We start from the raw sequence: 20,928 nt of genomic DNA, 5'->3' as shown, positions 1-20,928 counted from the left end.
ATTGTTTTCATAAAAAAAAACTACATATAAGCAAATATTTGAAGCGTGTGACAACAATTTTACAAAGGTGTAACCATATTTATATCTGATCCTTGTTAAATTGGTAATACAAGACCTTGACTGTCATGGTTCCATGATATTTCTTATCTTTCACCTTGGGCATATCAAGTCATGACATCAACCTCAATTGAAGCTCCTTTTTAGTTTGTGCTTCCAAGTCAAGGGGTAATATTACAATTCCATTCTCAATCGTTTATATTGGCCAATGTCACCATAAAAAACCTCAAGTGTGAGTGGTTGTGATTGAGTATTCCTGCAATCAACTAAAATGTTTTTATCCCAAACAACAAACACATTACTAATCATTATCAAATGTAAAATAACTTATGACACAAAACAACTCAGAAAACGCAAAACAACATATGAGTCTAATTTCTATCTTTGACATGCTTTAAGCAAAGTAACCAGATTATAGTTGTACTTCACCACTATTATAGTTACAGTATGAAAAACCATCTTCCTATTAGTGTTGCCAATATCAGTCTTTATTGTACAAAACATTCAAAATCATAATTGACTAAATTCATAACTTTAATTTTTTATCAGTGTTTACCGATATTTTTTTTAGAACAACCATTAAAATCCACAAACCTTAAATACAAAGTCATATAACAAAATGGAATGAAAAATTTGAGATAAAGGTCACCTTCAACATAGAGATTAAGTTTCCGACAAGATTCCGACGATGTGATTTCTGATGATAGAACTGGGTCACGACGGAGAGAGGGAACAGTGTTGCACAGAGACTATGATACGACGTTGAGTGTGAGCCAAGCCGACTGTGGTTGAGAGGAGATGGTGGCAGGCAAGAGAGGTGGTGGTGGGAGGAGATTGTGATGTTGGTTGAAGGAGAGGAAGACTGTTGCTGTGTTTTTTTTCTTCTGTTACTGTGTTGTTGTTTTTTTCTATTAATTAAATAAATAAAAAATAATATTAAATGCCATGTCATGGGTGTACCAAAAGGGTGTACCAAAAGAGTGGTACATGGATCTTTTTCCTAAATTAAACGTTTATCGGCGCATTGACTTGAGAGCAGTAACAAATTGAACAGTTGTTTTTATGGGGTCGACGGCTGCTCACTACCTTTAAAATCCAATAGTTGAGAGCCATTTCTATTATCACTTCACAAATCCCATTTCTATTATCACTTCATCTTTGTTGTTGCTCCTTTTGGAAGGACCTTTTTTTGGTACATTTTTCTTCTCCCCTCTCTTCTCTTCTCCTTTTTGTAATGAAATTTGGTTTATCATATATTTACTACTTGTCGTACAATTTATTCACTCTGGAAATTTGAGTTTATAAAAATGATGTGTTTAATAATTATGATATGGATTAGCAAGGGACAATAATTTCAGTTTTTATCATATTTCTTGTCCTCTAATTTTTTTAGTCTTTGAAACAGTTTTACAATCAAACATAATAAACTTTAAATTGTCTTGTCCGGTCTTTTTTTTTTTAGCCGATCAAACGCGCCGCCCTTAAGTTTAAGTACACATTAAAACGTTTTAAAATAGTTTTATTTATAATAAAAAAAGAAGTAGTTTTATTTTATACTTGCTTTTCTTTCTTTTTTGGTTGAAAAACACTTTTTTTTAACAACCAACGTTAATATTAGAATAGAGTTAGTTAAAGTTTAGTACTTAGTTGAAATTAGTAATTAAAATAAGTTTTCCTTTATATTTGTTTTTGGTTTCCCCTAAGTTCTAATTTTTCTTCTTCATCATTGATATTTATTATCTAGAGAAGCACATATACAACTATTTGAATATAGGCTTGGATCTGTGTGTAGGAAAGATATTGATAATGGGTAGAGGAAAACACGAGCACTGCTGGAAACATGTTACAATAGTAGAAAATGGTCGTAAATGGATATGCAATTATTGTAATGATAAGTTTAGTGGAGGTGCTTCTAGAATTGAAACACACCTTGGTGGCAAAGGCGGAGGCATTAGGCGATGCTCCAACAATCATGAAGAAGTTCACAACAATATGGCATCCACTTCAAATAATCCACCACCAGAAGCTGTCATTGATAGACTTTATTCAACACCAGATCATGGTAAATGAAAACCAATTTTTTAACTAATATTTGGCTTCTATACACCTTTACTGTAGATATTCAGCTCATGAATTAAGTAGTATAACATACAATAAAAAGTTAATCAAGAACTAGCAAGACGTAAGAAACCATTACACTAAACTCTTTTAAACACTTGATTGCAAATAAGCAAAAAAGCAAAAGTGATCTATTAAGCAATAACAAGCTTAAACCTTGCACACCAGCAACAAACCAGAAAACATACATCCCACAAGAAGTAGCTTAAACAAGCCTAAACAACCAAACAAATCCCGCTAAAACGACTTCTTAAAAACCAATTTCAAACTTAAATGATCGAAGTCACACATGAGCAACTCCTACATACACCTATTCGAGGAAAAAATCAGACTAAACAGTCTCTTAAATACGAAACTTGATTGCAACAGCATAGCATTATACAAAATAAGCAACAAAGCAAAAGTGATCTATTCCAGACAACATTCATCCCACAAGAAATAGCCTAAACAAGACAAACAACCAAACCAATCCCTCTAAAACGACTTCTTAAAAACTAATCTTCCTAGTAAACACCAGGGATCAACAAACATCAAATCAACAACAAAACAACTCTTCCATAAACATGGGTAAACCAAAATAACCTCTTTTTCTTCTCCCTAGGTTGCCGCCACCACACTTTAACCCTTTTTAATAATGTTCTTTCTTCTATCCGTATACTTAATACGATACGGATACGATACGAGAAAATTTCAAAATTCAAGATATGATACAGTTGTAATACTTTAATAAATAAAAAATTAAACTATAAATTAAAACATAAAATACAAACTATGGACTAAAATTCAAAAGCAAAAAAAATAGGCACAACTAGATCAAACAAACATAGAAACCAATAAGACACAACTATAAAATTTTCTTAACACGAAAATCAACAACACCAACGTTATCAAAACAACAAAAATAGACGGCCGATAATGGACAACAACAAAATATAAATATAAGTAATATTGATAATAATGAAAGTGGCAATTAATCAATTACATATATGATATATCTTTTGTCAAAAAAAAATATATGATATATCTCAAAAAGAGAACATTATTACTTTATCCATTACATATATCAAAAAAATAACAGAAACATCATCATATCTCCATCGCATATCCCCGATGTATTTGAAAAATATCGGACAATTGTTTTTTTTAATAAAAAATATTTAATCTCCAGATACTCTCCTAATACGTATCGAAACGTATCAGGCAGATATCAGTGCATGATACATATTAGATATCAATACGTAATCCATTTTGAAATATCTATGCTTCAGATATTAAAACATATTCTCTTTTTTACTTTTTAATCTTTTCCCATTTTTTTTTCTTCTAATAATTGGTGGATCGCACTTGGGAGTGAACCCACCCAACCCAAATGATTATAAGTAAAATTTTACAACCTTTTCCATCTTGTTCGAATAATTCTCTAAGATAAAAGTCATAAAACTTTAGATTCATCGGCTACCTTTTTTTTTTTTTTTTTGGTTACAGAAAGTTTAGGTGGGTTCGGCTCCGGTAACCACCAGGGTCAGGGCAGGCCCCAGGGCTCAGAGGAAGGATCCAAGTTTTCTTCCCCAGAGAATAATTCTCTAAGATAAAAGTCATAAAACTTTAGATTCATCGGCTACCTTTTTTTTTTTTTTTTTGGTTACAGAAAGTTTAGGTGGGTTCGGCTCCGGTAACCACCAGGGTCAGGGCAGGCCCCAGGGCTCAGAGGAAGGATCCAAGTTTTCTTCCCCAGAGCGCTTATAGAGGTACTTACAGATCACCCACCAATCCCATCCTCACATCGGCATCGGGAGTCGAACACACAACCTTCTGCAAGGAAGTGGCCCGCTCCTTTTGCCAACTGAGCCAATGTGGATTGGCTTCATCGGCTACCTTTTGACAATTAAATTGACAATTAAAACCAACTTAAGTGAAGACTATTGCGTTTCTAGCATTCCATTTGTTGTGGCAAAGCGAGAAAAAAATATTCTGATGAGCCACAAAAATAAAGTATCACAAAATTTATGTTTTAATTAATATTAAATACGAAGTTGACCATCAAGAAATTAAATACATAACTTAGAAATTCAAAATAATTATATAGGTGATTCGAATGATTTGAAAGTGTGATACTAAAACGTACTGAAATGGAGAGAAAAAAGTGGACTGCAAAGTAATTTTATTTAAAAGTCAAAAATATTTTAATAATTTCTTCTATACTAATTTAATTTTTAATTTTGTACCAAAAAAATTAATTTTTTAATAGGGTGGGCCGTACCCACTTATGTCCCAAAGGGCCTCCGCCGCTATTCATATAGAAGAAATAATTGAGACCCAATTCATATCCAACCACTCATTAACATTTTTACCTCCTACAACGAAACCTTTAATGTCACTTCAATGTCTCCCTCCAAATCCAAATTGCCAAAAGTATAGAAAAATTAAAAATGATGTGGTTTATGGTCTCGAGCCTACCGAAGTTATCAACACACAATAACAAATAATTCAGCCTCACTCCTTTATGGCTTAGGTTATCCTCAGTAGATAATCAATTCACGAATAGCCTCCAAACCAACCATCATTTCCTCATCCTCGCTCTTATTCAAATAAAAACAAGCATCATTAATTGTGTCAACCAAATGCCCCTACTATACCACCGGTCCTCCCCTTCTACCTAATGAACAACCTCTAGTATCAAGCTTTCGAACTACTCCACTTACTCTTCCTCCCACCAAAACAACCTTCTTCGCCAACTCCGATAATATACTATAATATAGAAACACAATTTATGTTGTAAGAAATATATAGCACAAAATTGATCATCAAAACATAAACCTACGTACTTAAGAATTTATAATAATTCTCTATGCATTTCAAGTGGCTTCAAAGTGAGATTGTATTACGTAATGGGAGGGAGAATATGGCGGGCCACATGGTATTTTTTTTTTTAAAATCCATGGTTATTTTAGTAATTGCCCCTAAAATTTGTTGCTAAAAAAGAACTACATTGATTTTTTTTAAAGTGTTATGCCATATATAAAATCAGTACACAATTTATGTAACATGACAAACACAATGGATCAGGTGTGAACGGTAGCGGTGGTAACATAAGTGTTTCTGAAAGTGAGATTAATCAATTAAAACAATTGGTTCTTGATTTAGAATGTGATGAAAAAGATATTGCAAAACAACTTCAATGGTTAAAATCTCGGGGAAAAAAGCGCAAACCAGAAGTTGATGTATGGCTGAGAAAATTACAAGATATGAAAGGAAGCATGCATGTTATGAATAACTTAAATGGAACTCTTGATGCAACTGAACTGATAAAAAATATGAAAAGACACAAGGAAGAGAAACCTATCATTTTGCAAGAGACTTTAAGATCAAGAGAGTATTTAAACTTCTGGAAGATGACAAAGTTTTTGTTATTGGCATATGTGGAATGGGAGCAATGGGAAAAACTTTACTTGCAACTCTAGTGGAGAAGGAAGGAAAAAGGAGAGCAACTTTTAAGGACGTTATTTGGGTCACTGTTTCTCACAATCATAGCATCTCAAAACTGCAACATGATATAGCAAAAAGAATAGGATTGAAGCTTGATGAAGATGATGAAAGAGTTAGAGCTGACAACTTGTCTTCGGCATTGAAGAAAAAGGGAAAATCAATTCTTATTTTGGATGATGTTTGGAAATATATTGATTTGCAGAAGGTGGGAATTCATCCAAAAGTGAATGGCATTAAAGTGATTCTAACAACACGTTTGGAACATGTATGTCACCAGATGGATTGCCAGCCATATGATATATTACAAATGTATCCTCTCAGCGCATGTGAAGGGTGGGAGTTGTTTATGCTAAAACTCGGAGTTGATGGAACACCTAAGATACTTCCATATGAAATAGAAAAGATTGCAAGATGTATCATAGAGAGATTTAAGGGTTTACCGCTTGCAATCAATGTGTTGGCTAGAACTATGAAAGGGATTGATGACTTTCATCAATGGAAACATGCATTCAATAAGCTTGAAAAATTGGAAATGGGACAAATGGTGGAAGAAGAGGTCTTCAAAGTATTAAAGCCTAGCTATGATAATTTGATGGAAAAGAACTTGCAAAACTGTTTTTTGTATTGTGCATTATTATCTATTGATGATTGCGATTGGGATTGGGATAGGGATTGGGATGAGTTTGAAAAAGATGAGTTGATCATGAAGCTAGTTGATCTTGAGCAGATAAATGGGAGTATGTGTTTGGAAGAAATATTTGTTGAAGGGAATACCATATTGAATAAGCTTAAATCCCATTCTTTGATTTGTTCTAATTATAATTCAGTAGTCACAAATCCCATGGTTAGAAATATGGCATGTTATATCTGGAAAGAGAGTAAGAGGAATGCTATAGTGAAATCGGGTAAAGGATTGACCAAGATGTTGGAACAAAATGTGTTTAACAATGAACCTTAAAGAGTTTTGATGATAACAAGGTATTAAAAATTGTAAATTGGACTAGCTAATATTTGTTCAAGTGTACAGGACCATAATTATAAAGTTACATCATCATTGGTTCTGAATGAGCAAATAAAGAGCAAAGGAAACAACAAAAATTTGAAGCTTGGACGCTCCTGAAGGCAACTTGTTACTGAAGAGAAAAAGCGCTCCTGAAGTTAAGCCGCTTCTGAAAGAAAGATTAGTGCTCCTGAAGAATAGTGCTCCTGAAGACAAGAAGTCCAGAAGTCATATCATCAGAAGCTGCATCATCAGAAGCTGCAGTAGTCATATCATCAGAAGCTGCATCATCAGAAGCTGCCTCATCAGAAGCCATTTCACCAGAAGCTGAATTTCAACTGGATTTGCAAAGAATCAAGAATTGAAGAATTATCAATGCAAAAGCTGTCTATTGGATTCGAAAACACAAACAAAGGATTAGTGGATTTTGCAACGGTCATTTCAAAGGTGTTTGAAGGCTTGTGCTTGCAATTTGGACGAAAGCGTTGACATTGTACTTTGTACGAATTGTACAACCACGTTCTCTACTACTCTGTTTTGTGTCCACGCTACAGGACAAGAAAACAGCTCCAGAATACGGTTTTGCCTGCATAGATGTTCCTTTGGATAAGGAATGGAATTCAAATTTGTTCTTCATAGGACAACAACCAAATCAGGCAATATATCATTGGTGAAAGATCAAGCTTCAACAACGACTCTTTGGTGTGCTGGCAATTTCACAACGTCTCTTTCACACCTCTATATAAAGGAGTGAAGACTTAGAGTTTTGGTAATGCAAGAACGCTGAACGAAAGACTCACAAGATTTTCACAAGTACCAAACCTCTGCTGAAATTGTTCTGCATTCACTTAGAATTTCTGTGTCTCAAAGTCATATCTTAGAAATTCTTAAGTCCATTGAGTCTGTATCTGATTTGTATTGTGAGCACCTCTGATTGTATATCAAGTGTTCAAACTTAAACAATTTTCTGTGTAATTTTGTTTAGATAGGAAGTCTCTTGCAATTGTGCTTGAGCAGGAAGTCTCTTGATTGTGTTCTTGAGCAAAGGAAGTCTCTTGCTTGTGTGCTTGAGCATTGGAAGTCTCTTGCTTGTGTGCTTGAGCATTTGTAATCAGATATTACTCATAGTGAAATCTCCTTGGAAGTGCAAGGGGGACTGGACTACTTCCGGATTGTGGAAGGAACCAGTATAATTGCTTTGTGTCGTTCTTCTTCTCTCTCTCTGTTTTATTCCGCTGCATTTAGATTCTGATCATCACTTCAGAAGCTGTCTCACTTAGCTTCTGATCAGTGTATTCAGTTGTTTAGGAGAAACGAAGAATTTTTCAAAACACAATTCAACCCCCCCTTCTTGTGTTTTTCTCACCTTCAATTGGTATCTAGAGCCTTGGTCTGTTGTGTAACACTTAACCGTGCAGCAGTCAAAGATCTGAGAAAAACATGTCTACTCCTCCTCCTAATGGTTCTGGTGATACTAGCTATAAAAATGTCTCACATGATTATAGTGATAGTAAGAAAACCAGTGTTGGAAAAGTTCCAAAGTTCAATGGAGATGCTGAAGAGTTCTCTTGGTGGAAGACCAATTTTTACAGTTACATCATGAGCCTAGATGAAGAATTGTGGGATATTCTGGAAGATGGTGTTGGTGGTTTAGTCCTTGATGAAGAAGGAGCTGCTGTGGATAGAAAGAAACATACTCCAGAACTGAGGAAACTCTACAAGAAGCATCATATTATCAGAGGAGCCCTTGTCACTGCCATACCCAAAGCAGAATACATGAAGATGAGTGACAAATCCACTGCTAAAGCTATGTTTGCTTCTCTCTGTTCAAATTATGAAGGGAGCAAGAAGGTCAAAGAAGCAAAGACTCTCCTGCTTGTACATCAGTATGAGTTATTCAAGATGAAGGATGATGAAACTATTGAGGAGATGTACTCAAGGTTTCAAACCTTAGTTTCTGGGCTACAGATTCTAAAGAAGAGCTATGTTGCTTCTGATCATGTAAGCAAGATTCTCAGAAGCTTACCTGCCAGATGGAGACCAAAGGTGACTGCCATTGAGGAAGCTAAAGATTTAAACACTTTAAGTGTCGAAGATCTTGTTAGTTCTCTCAAAGTTCATGAGTTAAGTCTTAATGAACATGAGTCTACTAAGAAGAGTAAATCAATAGCTCTTCCATCCAAAGGCAAGTCATCAAAAGCTCTCAAAGTGGTTGAATCTGAAGAGGAAGAACAGTCAAGTTCAGATTCTGAACCAGATGCTGCTGAAATGACCATGCTCTCAAACAGACTTCAATATCTGGCCAAGAAGAACAGAAAGTTTCTCGCAAAAAGGGGTAACTCCAGAAGCTCAAGGAAAGAAGATCAGAAGGGATGCTTCAACTGTAAGAAGCCGGGACACTTCATTGCTGAATGCCCTGATCTTCAAAGAGAAAAGTCAAAGGACAAGTCAAAGGGGTCTACATTCAAACCAAGCAAATTCAAGAAGCAGATTAAGCAGAGCTTAATGGCAACCTGGGATGATTTGGGTAGTGAATCTGGATCTGATAAAGAGGAAGCTGATGAAGATGCAAAGGTAGCTGTTGGGTTGGTAGCAACAGCAACTTCAGAAGCTGGATCAGATTCAGACTCAGAAGATGAAAACGAGGTATATTCCAAAATTCCCAGAGATGAACTTGTTGAGTCACTTAAAGAACTTCTTACACATTTTGAAGTAAGAACCAATGAGTTGAAGGATTTAAAAGAAAAATATGCTGATTTGGTACAACAGCAAAAATCAACTCTATTGGATCTGAAAGCTTCTGAACAAGGACTTAGGGGCTTTGATTTCATGTGTAAAACATATGAAGATCAGCTCAGGTTCTTATGTCAGAAGCTACAAGAAAAGTGTAATGAAAAACCTTTAAGTAATCATGAAATTGCTCTTGAAGATTTCATTATATCTGACATTGACAGAAGCAGAGTAGCTTCTATGATTTATAGCATTTACAAGAACAATGGCAGAGGAATTGGTTTTCCAGAAGTGAAACTTGAGAAAACCAATCTAAAGTCTTGTTGTGAATGCATCAAGGAAGGTCTGAAAACATTCTTTGTACCAGAAGGGGCTGAGTTGGAAACTGTTGTTCAATCAGAACCTGAAGCTTCTAGTTCTAAGGCTAAGATTACTTCAAAGCCAAAGAACTCTAAGTCAAAGGCTATGATCAAATCTGATTCCAAGACTTCAAAGGTTAGGATCCTGAAAAGATCAGAACCTATTCCTCAGAGTCTGGTGAAACCAAAATCTGGGGTTCTGAAGTCTAAGTTTCAGAAGAAGACAGTTACTGCTTCTGAAGTACCAAAACCTAAGGTGATGGTTAATCAGAAGCAACCCAACTCACAGCACAAGGTACAAGAAGTGAAGAGTAAAGCCTTAAGTACTAACCTTCCAGGACCCATAGAACAATGGGTACCTAAATCTAAAAATGTCAATGATGCAGGTATGTCTAAGAGCAGTGCCAAAGCAAAGATCATGGTACCTAGACAGCGGTTGCTCAAGACACATGACAGGAGACAAGTCCATGTTCCTCAGCCTAACAATGAAAGAGGGAGGAAATGTGAAATTTGGAGGCAACCAGTCAGGCAAGATCATAGGTACAGGAACTATTGGTAATTCCTCTACCTCAATTAATAATGTATGGTTGGTAGATGGTCTTGAACATAACCTTTTGAGCATTAGTCAATTTTGTGATAATGGTTATGATGTGCTTTTTGAAAAACCCAACTGTACAGTAATCAACAAGGAAGACAAATCCATTGTGTTCAAGGGAAAGAGAGTTGACAATGTCTATAAAATCAATTTTTCTGAACTGGCTGATCAGAAGGTGATTTGCCTACTATCAGTGAATGATAAGAAATGGATGTGGCACAGAAGGTTGGGACATGCTAACTGGAGGTTAATCTCTAAGCTTAGTAAGTTACAACTTGTGAAAGGGCTACCAGACATTGACTATCATTCAGATGCACTCTGTGGTGCATGTCAGAGAGGGAAAATTGTGAAATCATCTTTTAAAACCAAAGACATTGTTTCAACCTCAAGACCTTTAGAATTACTCCATATTGATTTATTTGGACCAGTGAGTACTGCATCCTTATATGGAAGTAGATACGGATTAGTCATTGTTGATGATTACAGCAGATGGACTTGGGTGAAATTCATAAAGAGTAAAGATGTTGCGTGTGATGTATTCAGTAACTTCTGCACTCAAATTCAATCTGAAAAAGAATCAAATATTTTGAAAATCAGAAGTGATCATGGTGGAGAATTTGAAAATGAGCCATTTGAAGCTTTTTGTGAAAAACATGAAATTTTCCATGAATTCTCTTCTCCTAGAACACCACAACAAAATGGGGTTGTAGAGAGAAAGAATAGAACTTTACAAGAAATGGCCAGAACCATGATTCATGAAAACAATTTACCAAAACATTTTTGGGCAGAAGCAGTGAATACAGCATGCTATGTTCAAAACAGGATCTATATTAGACCTATTTTGGAGAAAACAGCATATGAACTCTTTAAAGGAAGAAAACCCAATATCTCCTACTTTCATCAATTTGGATGTACATGTTACATTCTGAACAACAAGCTCTACCTAAAGAAATTTGATGCCAAGGCCCAAAGAGGAATCTTTTTAGGTTACTCTGAAAGGTCAAAGGCATACAGAGTGTATAATTCAGAAACACTCTGTGTTGAAGAATCTATGCACGTTAAATTTGATGACAAGAAGCTTGAAGATAAAACTTCAAAGCAAGATGAAAGTTTTGCAGAGATACAGGTTCCTGAAGCTACTCCAGAACCTGATCAGATAGCTGAGTCTGAAGATAGTCCAGAAGCTGAACCCACATCAGAAGCGCAAGATGAAACTGCTTCTGATGAAGCACAAGATGGCTCACATCAAGCAGATCCTCCCAGAAACACATTCAAACACAAGTCTTCACATCCTGAGGAGCTAATCATTGGAAACAAAGATAGTCCAAGAAGAACAAGATCACATTTCAGACAAGAAGAGTCAATGATTGGACTAATCTCAATGATTGAACCTACAACAGTTGATGAAGCACTTTCAGATGATGGATGGATCCTAGCTATGCAAGAAGAGTTGAATCAATTTCAAAGAAATGATGTGTGGGATCTGGTACCCAAACCTCAGCACAAGAACATTATTGGAACAAAATGGGTATTCAGAAACAAGCTGAATGAGCAAGGTGAAGTAACAAGAAACAAAGCCAGGCTTGTTGCACAAGGGTATAGTCAACAAGAAGGCATTGATTACACTGAAACGTTTGCTCCAGTTGCAAGATTGGAAGCAATCAGGTTACTTCTTTCCTATGCAGTTAATCATGGCATAATATTATATCAAATGGATGTCAAGAGTGCATTTCTAAATGGTGTCATAGAAGAAGAAGTGTATGTCAAGCAACCTCCTGGATTTGAGGATATTAAATATCCTGACCATGTTTTTAAATTGAAGAAATCACTATATGGCTTGAAACAAGCTCCCAGAGCTTGGTATGATAGACTAAGTAATTTCTTAATCAAAAATGATTTTAAAAGAGGACAGGTTGATACTACACTCTTCAGAAGGACCCTTGGGAAAGATATTCTTGTTGTGCAAATATATGTTGATGATATAATATTTGGTTCTGCTAATGCATCTCTTTGCAAGGAATTTTCTGAGTTAATGCAGGATGAATTTGAAATGAGCATGATGGGAGAGCTGAAGTTCTTCCTTGGCATTCAAATCAATCAATGCAAAGATGGAGTCTATGTTCATCAATCAAAGTACACAAAGGAGCTTCTGAAGAAGTTCAAGCTTGAAGATTGTAAAGTGATGAACACTCCAATGCACCCTACGTGCAACTTAAGCAAAGAAGATGAAGGAGCTAAAGTAGATCAGAAGCTGTATAGAGGTATGATTGGTTCTTTGTTATACCTCACTGCATCTAGGCCAGATATTTTATTCAGTGTATGCTTGTGTGCAAGATTCCAATCAGATCCTAGAGAATCCCATATGACTGCAGTCAAGAGAATCTTCAGGTATTTGAAGGGAACAACTAATCTTGGACTCCTTTATAGGAAATCCTTAGATTATAAGCTAATTGGATTCTGTGATGCTGATTATGCTGGTGATAGGATTGAAAGAAAGTCAACCAGTGGCAACTGTCAATTTCTGGGTGATAATCTTATATCCTGGGCTAGCAAAAGACAAACAACTATTGCTATGTCTACAGCAGAAGCAGAATACATTTCAGCTGCAAGTTGTTGTACACAACTACTTTGGATGAAACATCAGTTGGAAGATTATCAGATAACTGCTAACAGTATTCCCATTTATTGTGATAATACTGCTGCTATTTGTTTGTCTAAAAATCCAATTTTGCATTCAAGAGCTAAGCACATTGAAATCAAACACCATTTTATCAGAGATTATGTTCAAAAAGGAATTTTAGATATACAATTCATTGATACTGAAAATCAATGGGCTGATATATTTACTAAGCCTTTAACTGTTGAAAGATTTGATTTTATAAAGAAAAATTTGAACATGCACTTTGTATCTGATTAAATGCTTGCTTGCTCCTGAATAGGGTTTTAGGTTCTGAAGTTAGTTCAGAAGCGGTAGTCCATCAGAAGCTCTTTATTGAGGTTCTGAGGAAAACTCGCTTCTGATGATGACGTCAGCATCTGAAGTCCAGAAGCTGGATTTGTTGCTTCTGAATAGTTGAATTAGTGGAAACGTTGGAAGTTACCTTTTAAAAAGTAACTTCTGGCCCACTAACTTGGTAGTTACTCTGTGAACTTCTTACGTGGCCTGTATGTGTTGGTGTATAACTAAAAGGGCAATGATGATTTAATAGCTTTGAAAGTACTTTTCACGCGCCCCCAATTTTGTCATTAATGTTATGTTTGTTTGTCTCTTTTGAATTGCAATCGTTTTACTTTTGACACTTTGACAATTCACACACTACTCACTCACAACAAACACATTTGCTCTCAAACCTTAGAACCCTAAAATCTTCATCTTCTCTCAACCTTAGAACCCTAAAATCTTCATCTTCTTCAAATCTTCGTCAATCATCTAATGGCATCATCAAGTTCGCAACGAGAAGATTCAGTATCTACTTCACGAATGGTCCCTGAATATGACTACAGAGGAAGAAGCATGAAATTGGAAGAATGGGATTTACAAGTTCAGATAGAGAATCCAGTGGATTTTGATTCTCTGGCGTTTCATAAGTGTTGGATCAGAAGCTACTATGAAGAGCAAGGACTCATGCATTATTTCAAAATGTTGAATGGACCAACATATGAAGCTCTGGTTAGACACTTCTGGGTAAGAGCAAAATTTTACAACAAAGCGGCATCCTTAGCTGAGGAGAGTCAGATGGTGTTAATGTATCCTGAATTAGAAGGGAAAACAAGAGAAGAAATGGGTCTTGCGCCATTTGTTGAAGATGAAATCAGGTCTAGCATCTGTGGTATTCCAGTAAGAATTGCACAATGGCACATAGAGTATGTTCTTAAGGTTGCAGCTTCTGGATACTACTCTGGAATTGATCTTTCAGATGCTGCTGAAAAACGCATTTGGAAAAAGCAAGCCAACTTGGTGATATACAATTCTGAGAAGGAGAAGAAATATGCTGAATTGAGCATGGAAACTAAGATGCTTCTGAAGATTCAGAATGAGAACCTGTTTCCATGTGGTGACTGTGTGAAACCAAATCTAGCTCAGAAGGTCCTTCTCCAGCATTTCATCAAGAAGGAAAAGGTGAATGTGCCCAAATACATGTTCAAGTACTTGGTAGAGTGTCTGAAACAGAGTCAGCTACTGGATAAACCCTGGGTTCCTTATGGAAGACTCCTATCAGAGATATTCTATCAAGGAGGTGTCTTGGACAGTCTCAGTCAATCTCAAGGCTTCACAGATCAGCTACTTGACACAAAAACTGGGAAATTCATTAATGCTCATACTCTCTTGAATATGAAGCTAATCAGTGAAGTCACCAATCTTCAAACTGATTTAAGTGAATCTCATGTTGTATCTGATCTTATGAGAGAATTTCCACCCATCTGCAAAAAGGATCCTATTGAAGTGCAGATGAGGTACATTAAAGATCACTATGAGGCAACCAACAAAGTCATCAGGTTGGATGAAGTACCTGAGGAAATGTTTGGTGGTACTGTGCCTCTGGCAAAAGGCAGAAGAGCTAAGAGGAAATTGTCTGCAGAAGAATACCTGGACGTTGAAAAGTCTGTTAAGAAGGCAAAAGTTGCTTCTGACAAGCTCAAGACTGGTGGTTCTTCAGTACCATCAATTGAAGAGGCTATTGGAGACATGGATTCCAGGTTGATCATGGATGTTGGCATTTCTCTTGATCAACCTGCTATACCAAAGAGGAAGAGGAAGCCAGCCTTGAGGAGGACCAAGGATTTTCCTCATATCACCTTGACAGCTCAAGCTGCTTCTGATTTGGAATTAAAAGAGTTACAAGAGAAGAAGGCAGCAGCTGAAAAGGTCTTGGAAATTGCTGCTGAGCTACAAGAGTCTGTAGTTTCAGAAGCCAAGCAACTGTTGCAGATGACCAGTGAGTCTGCTAAAGAGGATTCTGATCCTGAACCTGAGAAGGTAATTAATATATCATCAGATTCCGCATCCACATCATTATCAGATCCTGATGATTCTGATGATGATATACCCTTAGCTCAACTTTTTCAAAAACCATTAAAAAGCCAGTCAACATCAACCAAAACCAACAAAAAGCCCTCTCAGTCAACTACTTATGAACCAGTTGGTCACATAATTAATGAGAAGTTGGCTGAACTGGCTGAGCAGAGAGAAAGAGTCATTGATACTATCTTTCGCCTTAACCCTCAACCCCTTAACATTCAACCTCTCAACATGATTCCTCCAGAAAATGTTGTGTCTACCTCAGAAAAGGCCTCTGAAACAACTCCAGAAGCAGCTGCTTCTGAAAATGTTGTTTTAGAAAACCCCCATCAACAAACACCTGAACCACATAAACCCACAACACCCCCACAATCACCAATAGCTACCATTGACCCCCAACTCAACACTCAAACATCAACTTCCCCACAACAACCACCAACTGAAACTGACTTTCAACATTTACCTGAACACTCCCCAGAACCAACTCCCATGGATGTTGACAACTCTCAAGTCAATGTTCAAGCCTCAACCTCTACCGCACACATTGATTCTGACCAGCCTTCATCTTCAAACACCCAAACACACATTACCATTCCAGTTCCTAACCCTGTTCAAGACCTGGAAATCAGTGATTCTGATCTTGAAACCCTTGAACATCCACCCACAAACATCCTGGAATCTGGATATATCAATGCTGAGCTTCTCACAATCCTGAGTCAAATGCATAATCTGGTGGATCAAAGAAGGACAATTGATCTCACAAGTGCATATGAAGACTCCTGGGCATCACTTCAGAACCAGGCAGCTGAGCTTATTGAAGAGATCAAGGCTAAATGCATCAGAGTCAAGCAAGCATCAGTCAGAAGGCTAATGGAAAATCTGAATCAGAGTCTCAGAGTAAGAAGTTCTACACTGCTCCTGGCAAACCAGCCTTTCTTCTCAGAAACGGCCTACTTGACCAGAGAAGCAAGGTTGTGTAAGCTTCTGAAGAAACAGATGGCACAGCAGCAGCAAGAGGCTAAGGAAAGGGAACAGGCTCTTCTCCAGAGGCAACAACAGCTTGAAGAACTGTTGCAGAAGAAAATTGAAGAAATGGAGAAGATGAAGAAACAACATCAAACCAACCCTTAGTTGCACACATTTTGTGTTATTTCTGTTTGTTGTTTGTTTTAAATTCTTAGTCCTTGCTTCTGAAACCATCTTGTTTTATTTCTCTATGCTTCTGAATGCTTACTGGTTCTGACTGATTAGCTGCTTCTGATAATTGGATACTCATGTTCATATATTTTGCTCTGATTTATTTAATTAATTTCTTAGTATACTCTCTCATGTGTGAGTTTTTTCTTTTTCTCAAATCTTTTTGTCTTTTATGCTTATTTTTTTTCTAATTTTTTTTGATAATGACAAAAGGGGGAGTATATGTGACAAGTATTTAAAGGCTCTGAGCCCCATTAATGGCATTTGAAATTTTTTAAAAAACTTCTATCATTTTTTACCTTATTGGTACAAGCTATGAACGAACGAAGGAGTATCAAAATTCAAGTAAAATTAATTGAACCATTCTTCTTATCTATAAGTTAATTCTTTCAATGATTCAATTTTTTTAAAAAGCTCTGATATTTTTATTGTGCGAAAAATGAATTTAATTAACCTGGATAGAACTTAGGGGGAGCTTACAAACCTCACCTTAAAGACTATCAGACTCAGGGGGAGTTTGAGCTTACAAACCTCAGATTCTGAGCTTACAAACCTCAGAACCCCAAAGTCAACTTGTTAATTAGATTAACAACAATTGATCAATTTTAAATACTTTTGTTTGTCATCATCAAAAAGGGGGAGATTGTTGGAACAAAATGTGTTTAACAATGAACCTTAAAGAGTTTTGATGATAACAAGGTATTAAAAATTGTAAATTGGACTAGCTAATATTTGTTCAAGTGTACATGACCATAATTATAAAGTTACATCATCATTGGTTCTGAATGAGCAAATAAAGAGCAAAGGAAACAACAAAAATTTGAAGCTTGGACGCTCCTGAAGGCAACTTGTTACTGAAGAGAAAAAGCGCTCCTGAAGTTAAGCCGCTTCTGAAAGAAAGATTAGTGCTCCTGAAGAATAGTGCTCCTGAAGACAAGAAGTCCAGAAGTCATATCATCAGAAGCTGCATCATCAGAAGCTGCAGTAGTCATATCATCAGAAGCTGCATCATCAGAAGCTGCCTCATCAGAAGCCATTTCACCAGAAGCTGAATTTCAACTGGATTTGCAAAGAATCAAGAATTGAAGAATTATCAATGCAAAAGTTGTCTATTGGATTCGAAAACACAAACAAAGGATTAGTGGATTTTGCAACGGTCATTTCAAAGGTGTTTGAAGGCTTGTGCTTGCAATTTGGACGAAAGCGTTGACATTGTACTTTGTACGAATTGTACAACCACGTTCTCTACTACTCTGTTTTGTGTCCACGCTACAGGACAAGAAAACAGCTCCAGAATACGGTTTTGCCTGCATAGATGTTCCTTTGGATAAGGAATGGAATTCAAATTTGTTCTTCATAGGACAACAACCAAATCAGGCAATATATCATTGGTGAAAGATCAAGCTTCAACAACGACTCTTTGGTGTGCTGGCAATTTCACAACGTCTCTTTCACACCTCTATATAAAGGAGTGAAGACTTAGAGTTTTGGTAATGCAAGAACGCTGAACGAAAGACTCACAAGATTTTCACAAGTACCAAACCTCTGCTGAAATTGTTCTGCATTCACTTAGAATTTCTGTGTCTCAAAGTCATATCTTAGAAATTCTTAAGTCCATTGAGTCTGTATCTGATTTGTATTGTGAGCACCTCTGATTGTATATCAAGTGTTCAAACTTACACAATTTTCTGTGTAATTTTGTTTAGATAGGAAGTCTCTTGCAATTGTGCTTGAGCAGGAAGTCTCTTGATTGTGTTCTTGAGCAAAGGAAGTCTCTTGCTTGTGTGCTTGAGCATTGGAAGTCTCTTGCTTGTGTGCTTGAGCATTTGTAATCAGATATTACTCATAGTGAAATCTCCTTGGAAGTGCAAGGGGGACTGGACTACTTCCGGATTGTGGAAGGAACCAGTATAATTGCTTTGTGTCGTTCTTCTTCTCTCTCTCTGTTTTATTCCGCTGCATTTAGATTCTGATCATCACTTCAGAAGCTGTCTCACTTAGCTTCTGATCAGTGTATTCAGTTGTTTAGGAGAAACGAAGAATTTTTCAAAACACAATTCAACCCCCCCTTCTTGTGTTTTTTCTCACCTTCACAAGATACCTCTCTCACATGGATGGGCAACTGATTTAGAGTTGGTTCATATGCGGGATTGTGATATAGAACAAATCCCAGAGGGCATGTCACCTAATTGTCCAAAGTTGTCCACCTTGATTATAAATAAAGTGTCCATTAGTCATGTTCCTGAGAGTTTATTCAAATATATGAATAGTTTATCAATACTTGATCTATCCGATAATGAAGAACTAGTATCTTTGCCAAACTCGGTGATTGGGTTGAGGTCTCTTGTTTCTTTAGTGCTCAAAAGATGTCCTTCACTGATACATGTGCCCTCACTGGGAGAATTACAAGCATTGTCAAGATTGGTCATTTCAGCGACTTCCATTAAGAAATTACCACTAGGCTTGGAAAAACTAACCAATTTGAAATGGCTTGATCTATCAAAAAACATGAGTTTGAATTTTGAATTAAGGTCTTTTTCATCCAATTTGATTAAATTGCAATACCTTGATCTCCGAGATACGCATGCTGTGAATACGGTTGAAGATGTTCAAGGGATGAATATGCTTGAATGTTTTGGAGGCGCCTTTGACTACAAATGTTTCAACCAATCCATGCAAAAAAACCTTGACATGAGTTTTGAGCGCATCAAAACATACAATCTCATACTAGGAAATGTATGTAGTGCATTATTAGGTGACTGGTGGCATATTGTTAATTTGAAAAGATTTGTTGCAGGTGATCATGAAACTAAGAGTATACAATTTGGAGACTGTGATCATTTCTCCCACATACTTCCTAAAGACCTTACATGTTTGTTTATAATTCAAAATAATAATTGGGTTTGCTTATGTGATACTCTTTCATATAACACTTCTTCTTCAAAATAATCATTGGGTTTGCTTATGTCTAAAACAATTTTCTATTTATAATTGCCATTTGATAAAGAAGTTGTTTACACCACAATTAGTTCAACAACTTCAAAATCTGGAGACAATATCTGTAAACAGTTGTGATTCAATGAAAGAGATATTTGCAGTGAGCAACAGTAATGACAATGACCAATCCATCATTTCACTTCCTAAGTTGACCCAATTATCCTTGGGGTATTTACCACAATTGAAGATCGTGTGCAAAGGCAGCATACGGTGTGGATCTTCATCTTCACCACTAAAACTGGACATCTACGACTGTCCAAGTTTAGAGAGGCAGCCAACATTTTATTTCTGATTTTCTTTTTTATCTTTTTAAGTTGCATTGTACATACTAATATTATAGTACATGTCAATCAGTGTTTCTATTCAATTCGAGCATGAAAGTATTCATCCTTCCTGACCATTTTCCTGCCTCCATCAAATATTATACTATCAGATGAAATTGCATGTGTGACTTTTTCCCAATTGTCATGAACACATGTTTTGAAGGTCATAAATTCTAGTCTCCTTTCGATCTCTTAATGTGGTTTTGATGAACTCCTTTTTAACTTTTGCGCTTGTTTTTCTTTTATCCTCAATTAATTTTTTTTCCTAAAATATATTATAGTTGAAAACATGTCAAATATTATCATTCTTGGATATAAAATTATACTTGACAAACCAGAGTCATATGTAGCCTTTTGAAATATTCATAAAGTTTTTCTTCTATTCAAACATGTTGTATTGAACCTTAATTTTCTGCCTCGACTTTCTTCCACATTCCTCAAAGAAGCTTAACTTATCTAATTTGATGGCTATGCAATTGTTAATTAAATTGTGAAGTAATATAGTAAAAATTAAAATCAATTTGAAGAACATAATTTTAACTCTAGAAGGCTCGCATCTTATTTGTCTAACATTTTGTGGGAGGTTGCTGCAACTTTCAGCACTAGACTGCTGCAATGTTTAGGAATTCAGCTAAATTCTTATTATCAATTAATCCTTTTACAAGATTCCATGGTTTTATTTTCTTTTGGCAACCTTTGGTTCCCTATTTCTAGTTTCTCGTTTTCTAAATTTGTACTTATAAGTTCCATTTACTCTACTTATATTAGTTACTACTCTCATGAATTACCATGTATAAAAATTGGTTTTAACGGAGACTATAAAGATGTGTGTCGAAAATTTCATAGGGGTGACAAGTGCTATTTTTTTTATGGGACAAGAAATGAAAGTTGATAATTTTCCAGGGACGAAAAAACACATTTAACCCAAAAAAAATTATCCATAAATATAAGCTTTATTATTTTTTATTTTTTTTGTTAGGTAGTCTAGTTGCTAGAATTCACCTTTCTCAAGGCGAATAAGTGGGGTGTCTGTGGTTCGAACCCCG

At 36.1% G+C, this 20,928-nt stretch overlaps 1 protein-coding gene across 1 annotated transcript; it reads left to right on the top strand.

Moving 5' to 3' along the window:
- The first annotated feature begins 5,532 nt into the window (after positions 1-5,532).
- Positions 5,533-19,511, top strand: LOC146904745 (disease resistance protein RPS5-like). The gene is made up of 2 exons (XM_085728360.1): positions 5,533-6,585; positions 18,662-19,511. The coding sequence occupies exons 1-2, from the start codon at positions 5,600-5,602 to the stop codon at positions 19,509-19,511; spliced, it is 1,836 nt and encodes a 611-aa protein (XP_085584486.1). The 5' UTR covers positions 5,533-5,599.
- The last annotated feature ends 1,417 nt before the right edge of the window (positions 19,512-20,928 follow it).

This window comes from Medicago sativa, chromosome 7 (genome assembly GCF_051527215.1).
Source record: "Medicago sativa cultivar Bolivia chromosome 7, Bolivia_mono, whole genome shotgun sequence".
Lineage (NCBI taxonomy): Eukaryota > Viridiplantae > Streptophyta > Magnoliopsida > Fabales > Fabaceae > Medicago > Medicago sativa.
This window is presented reverse-complemented; position numbering and strand designations above follow the sequence as displayed.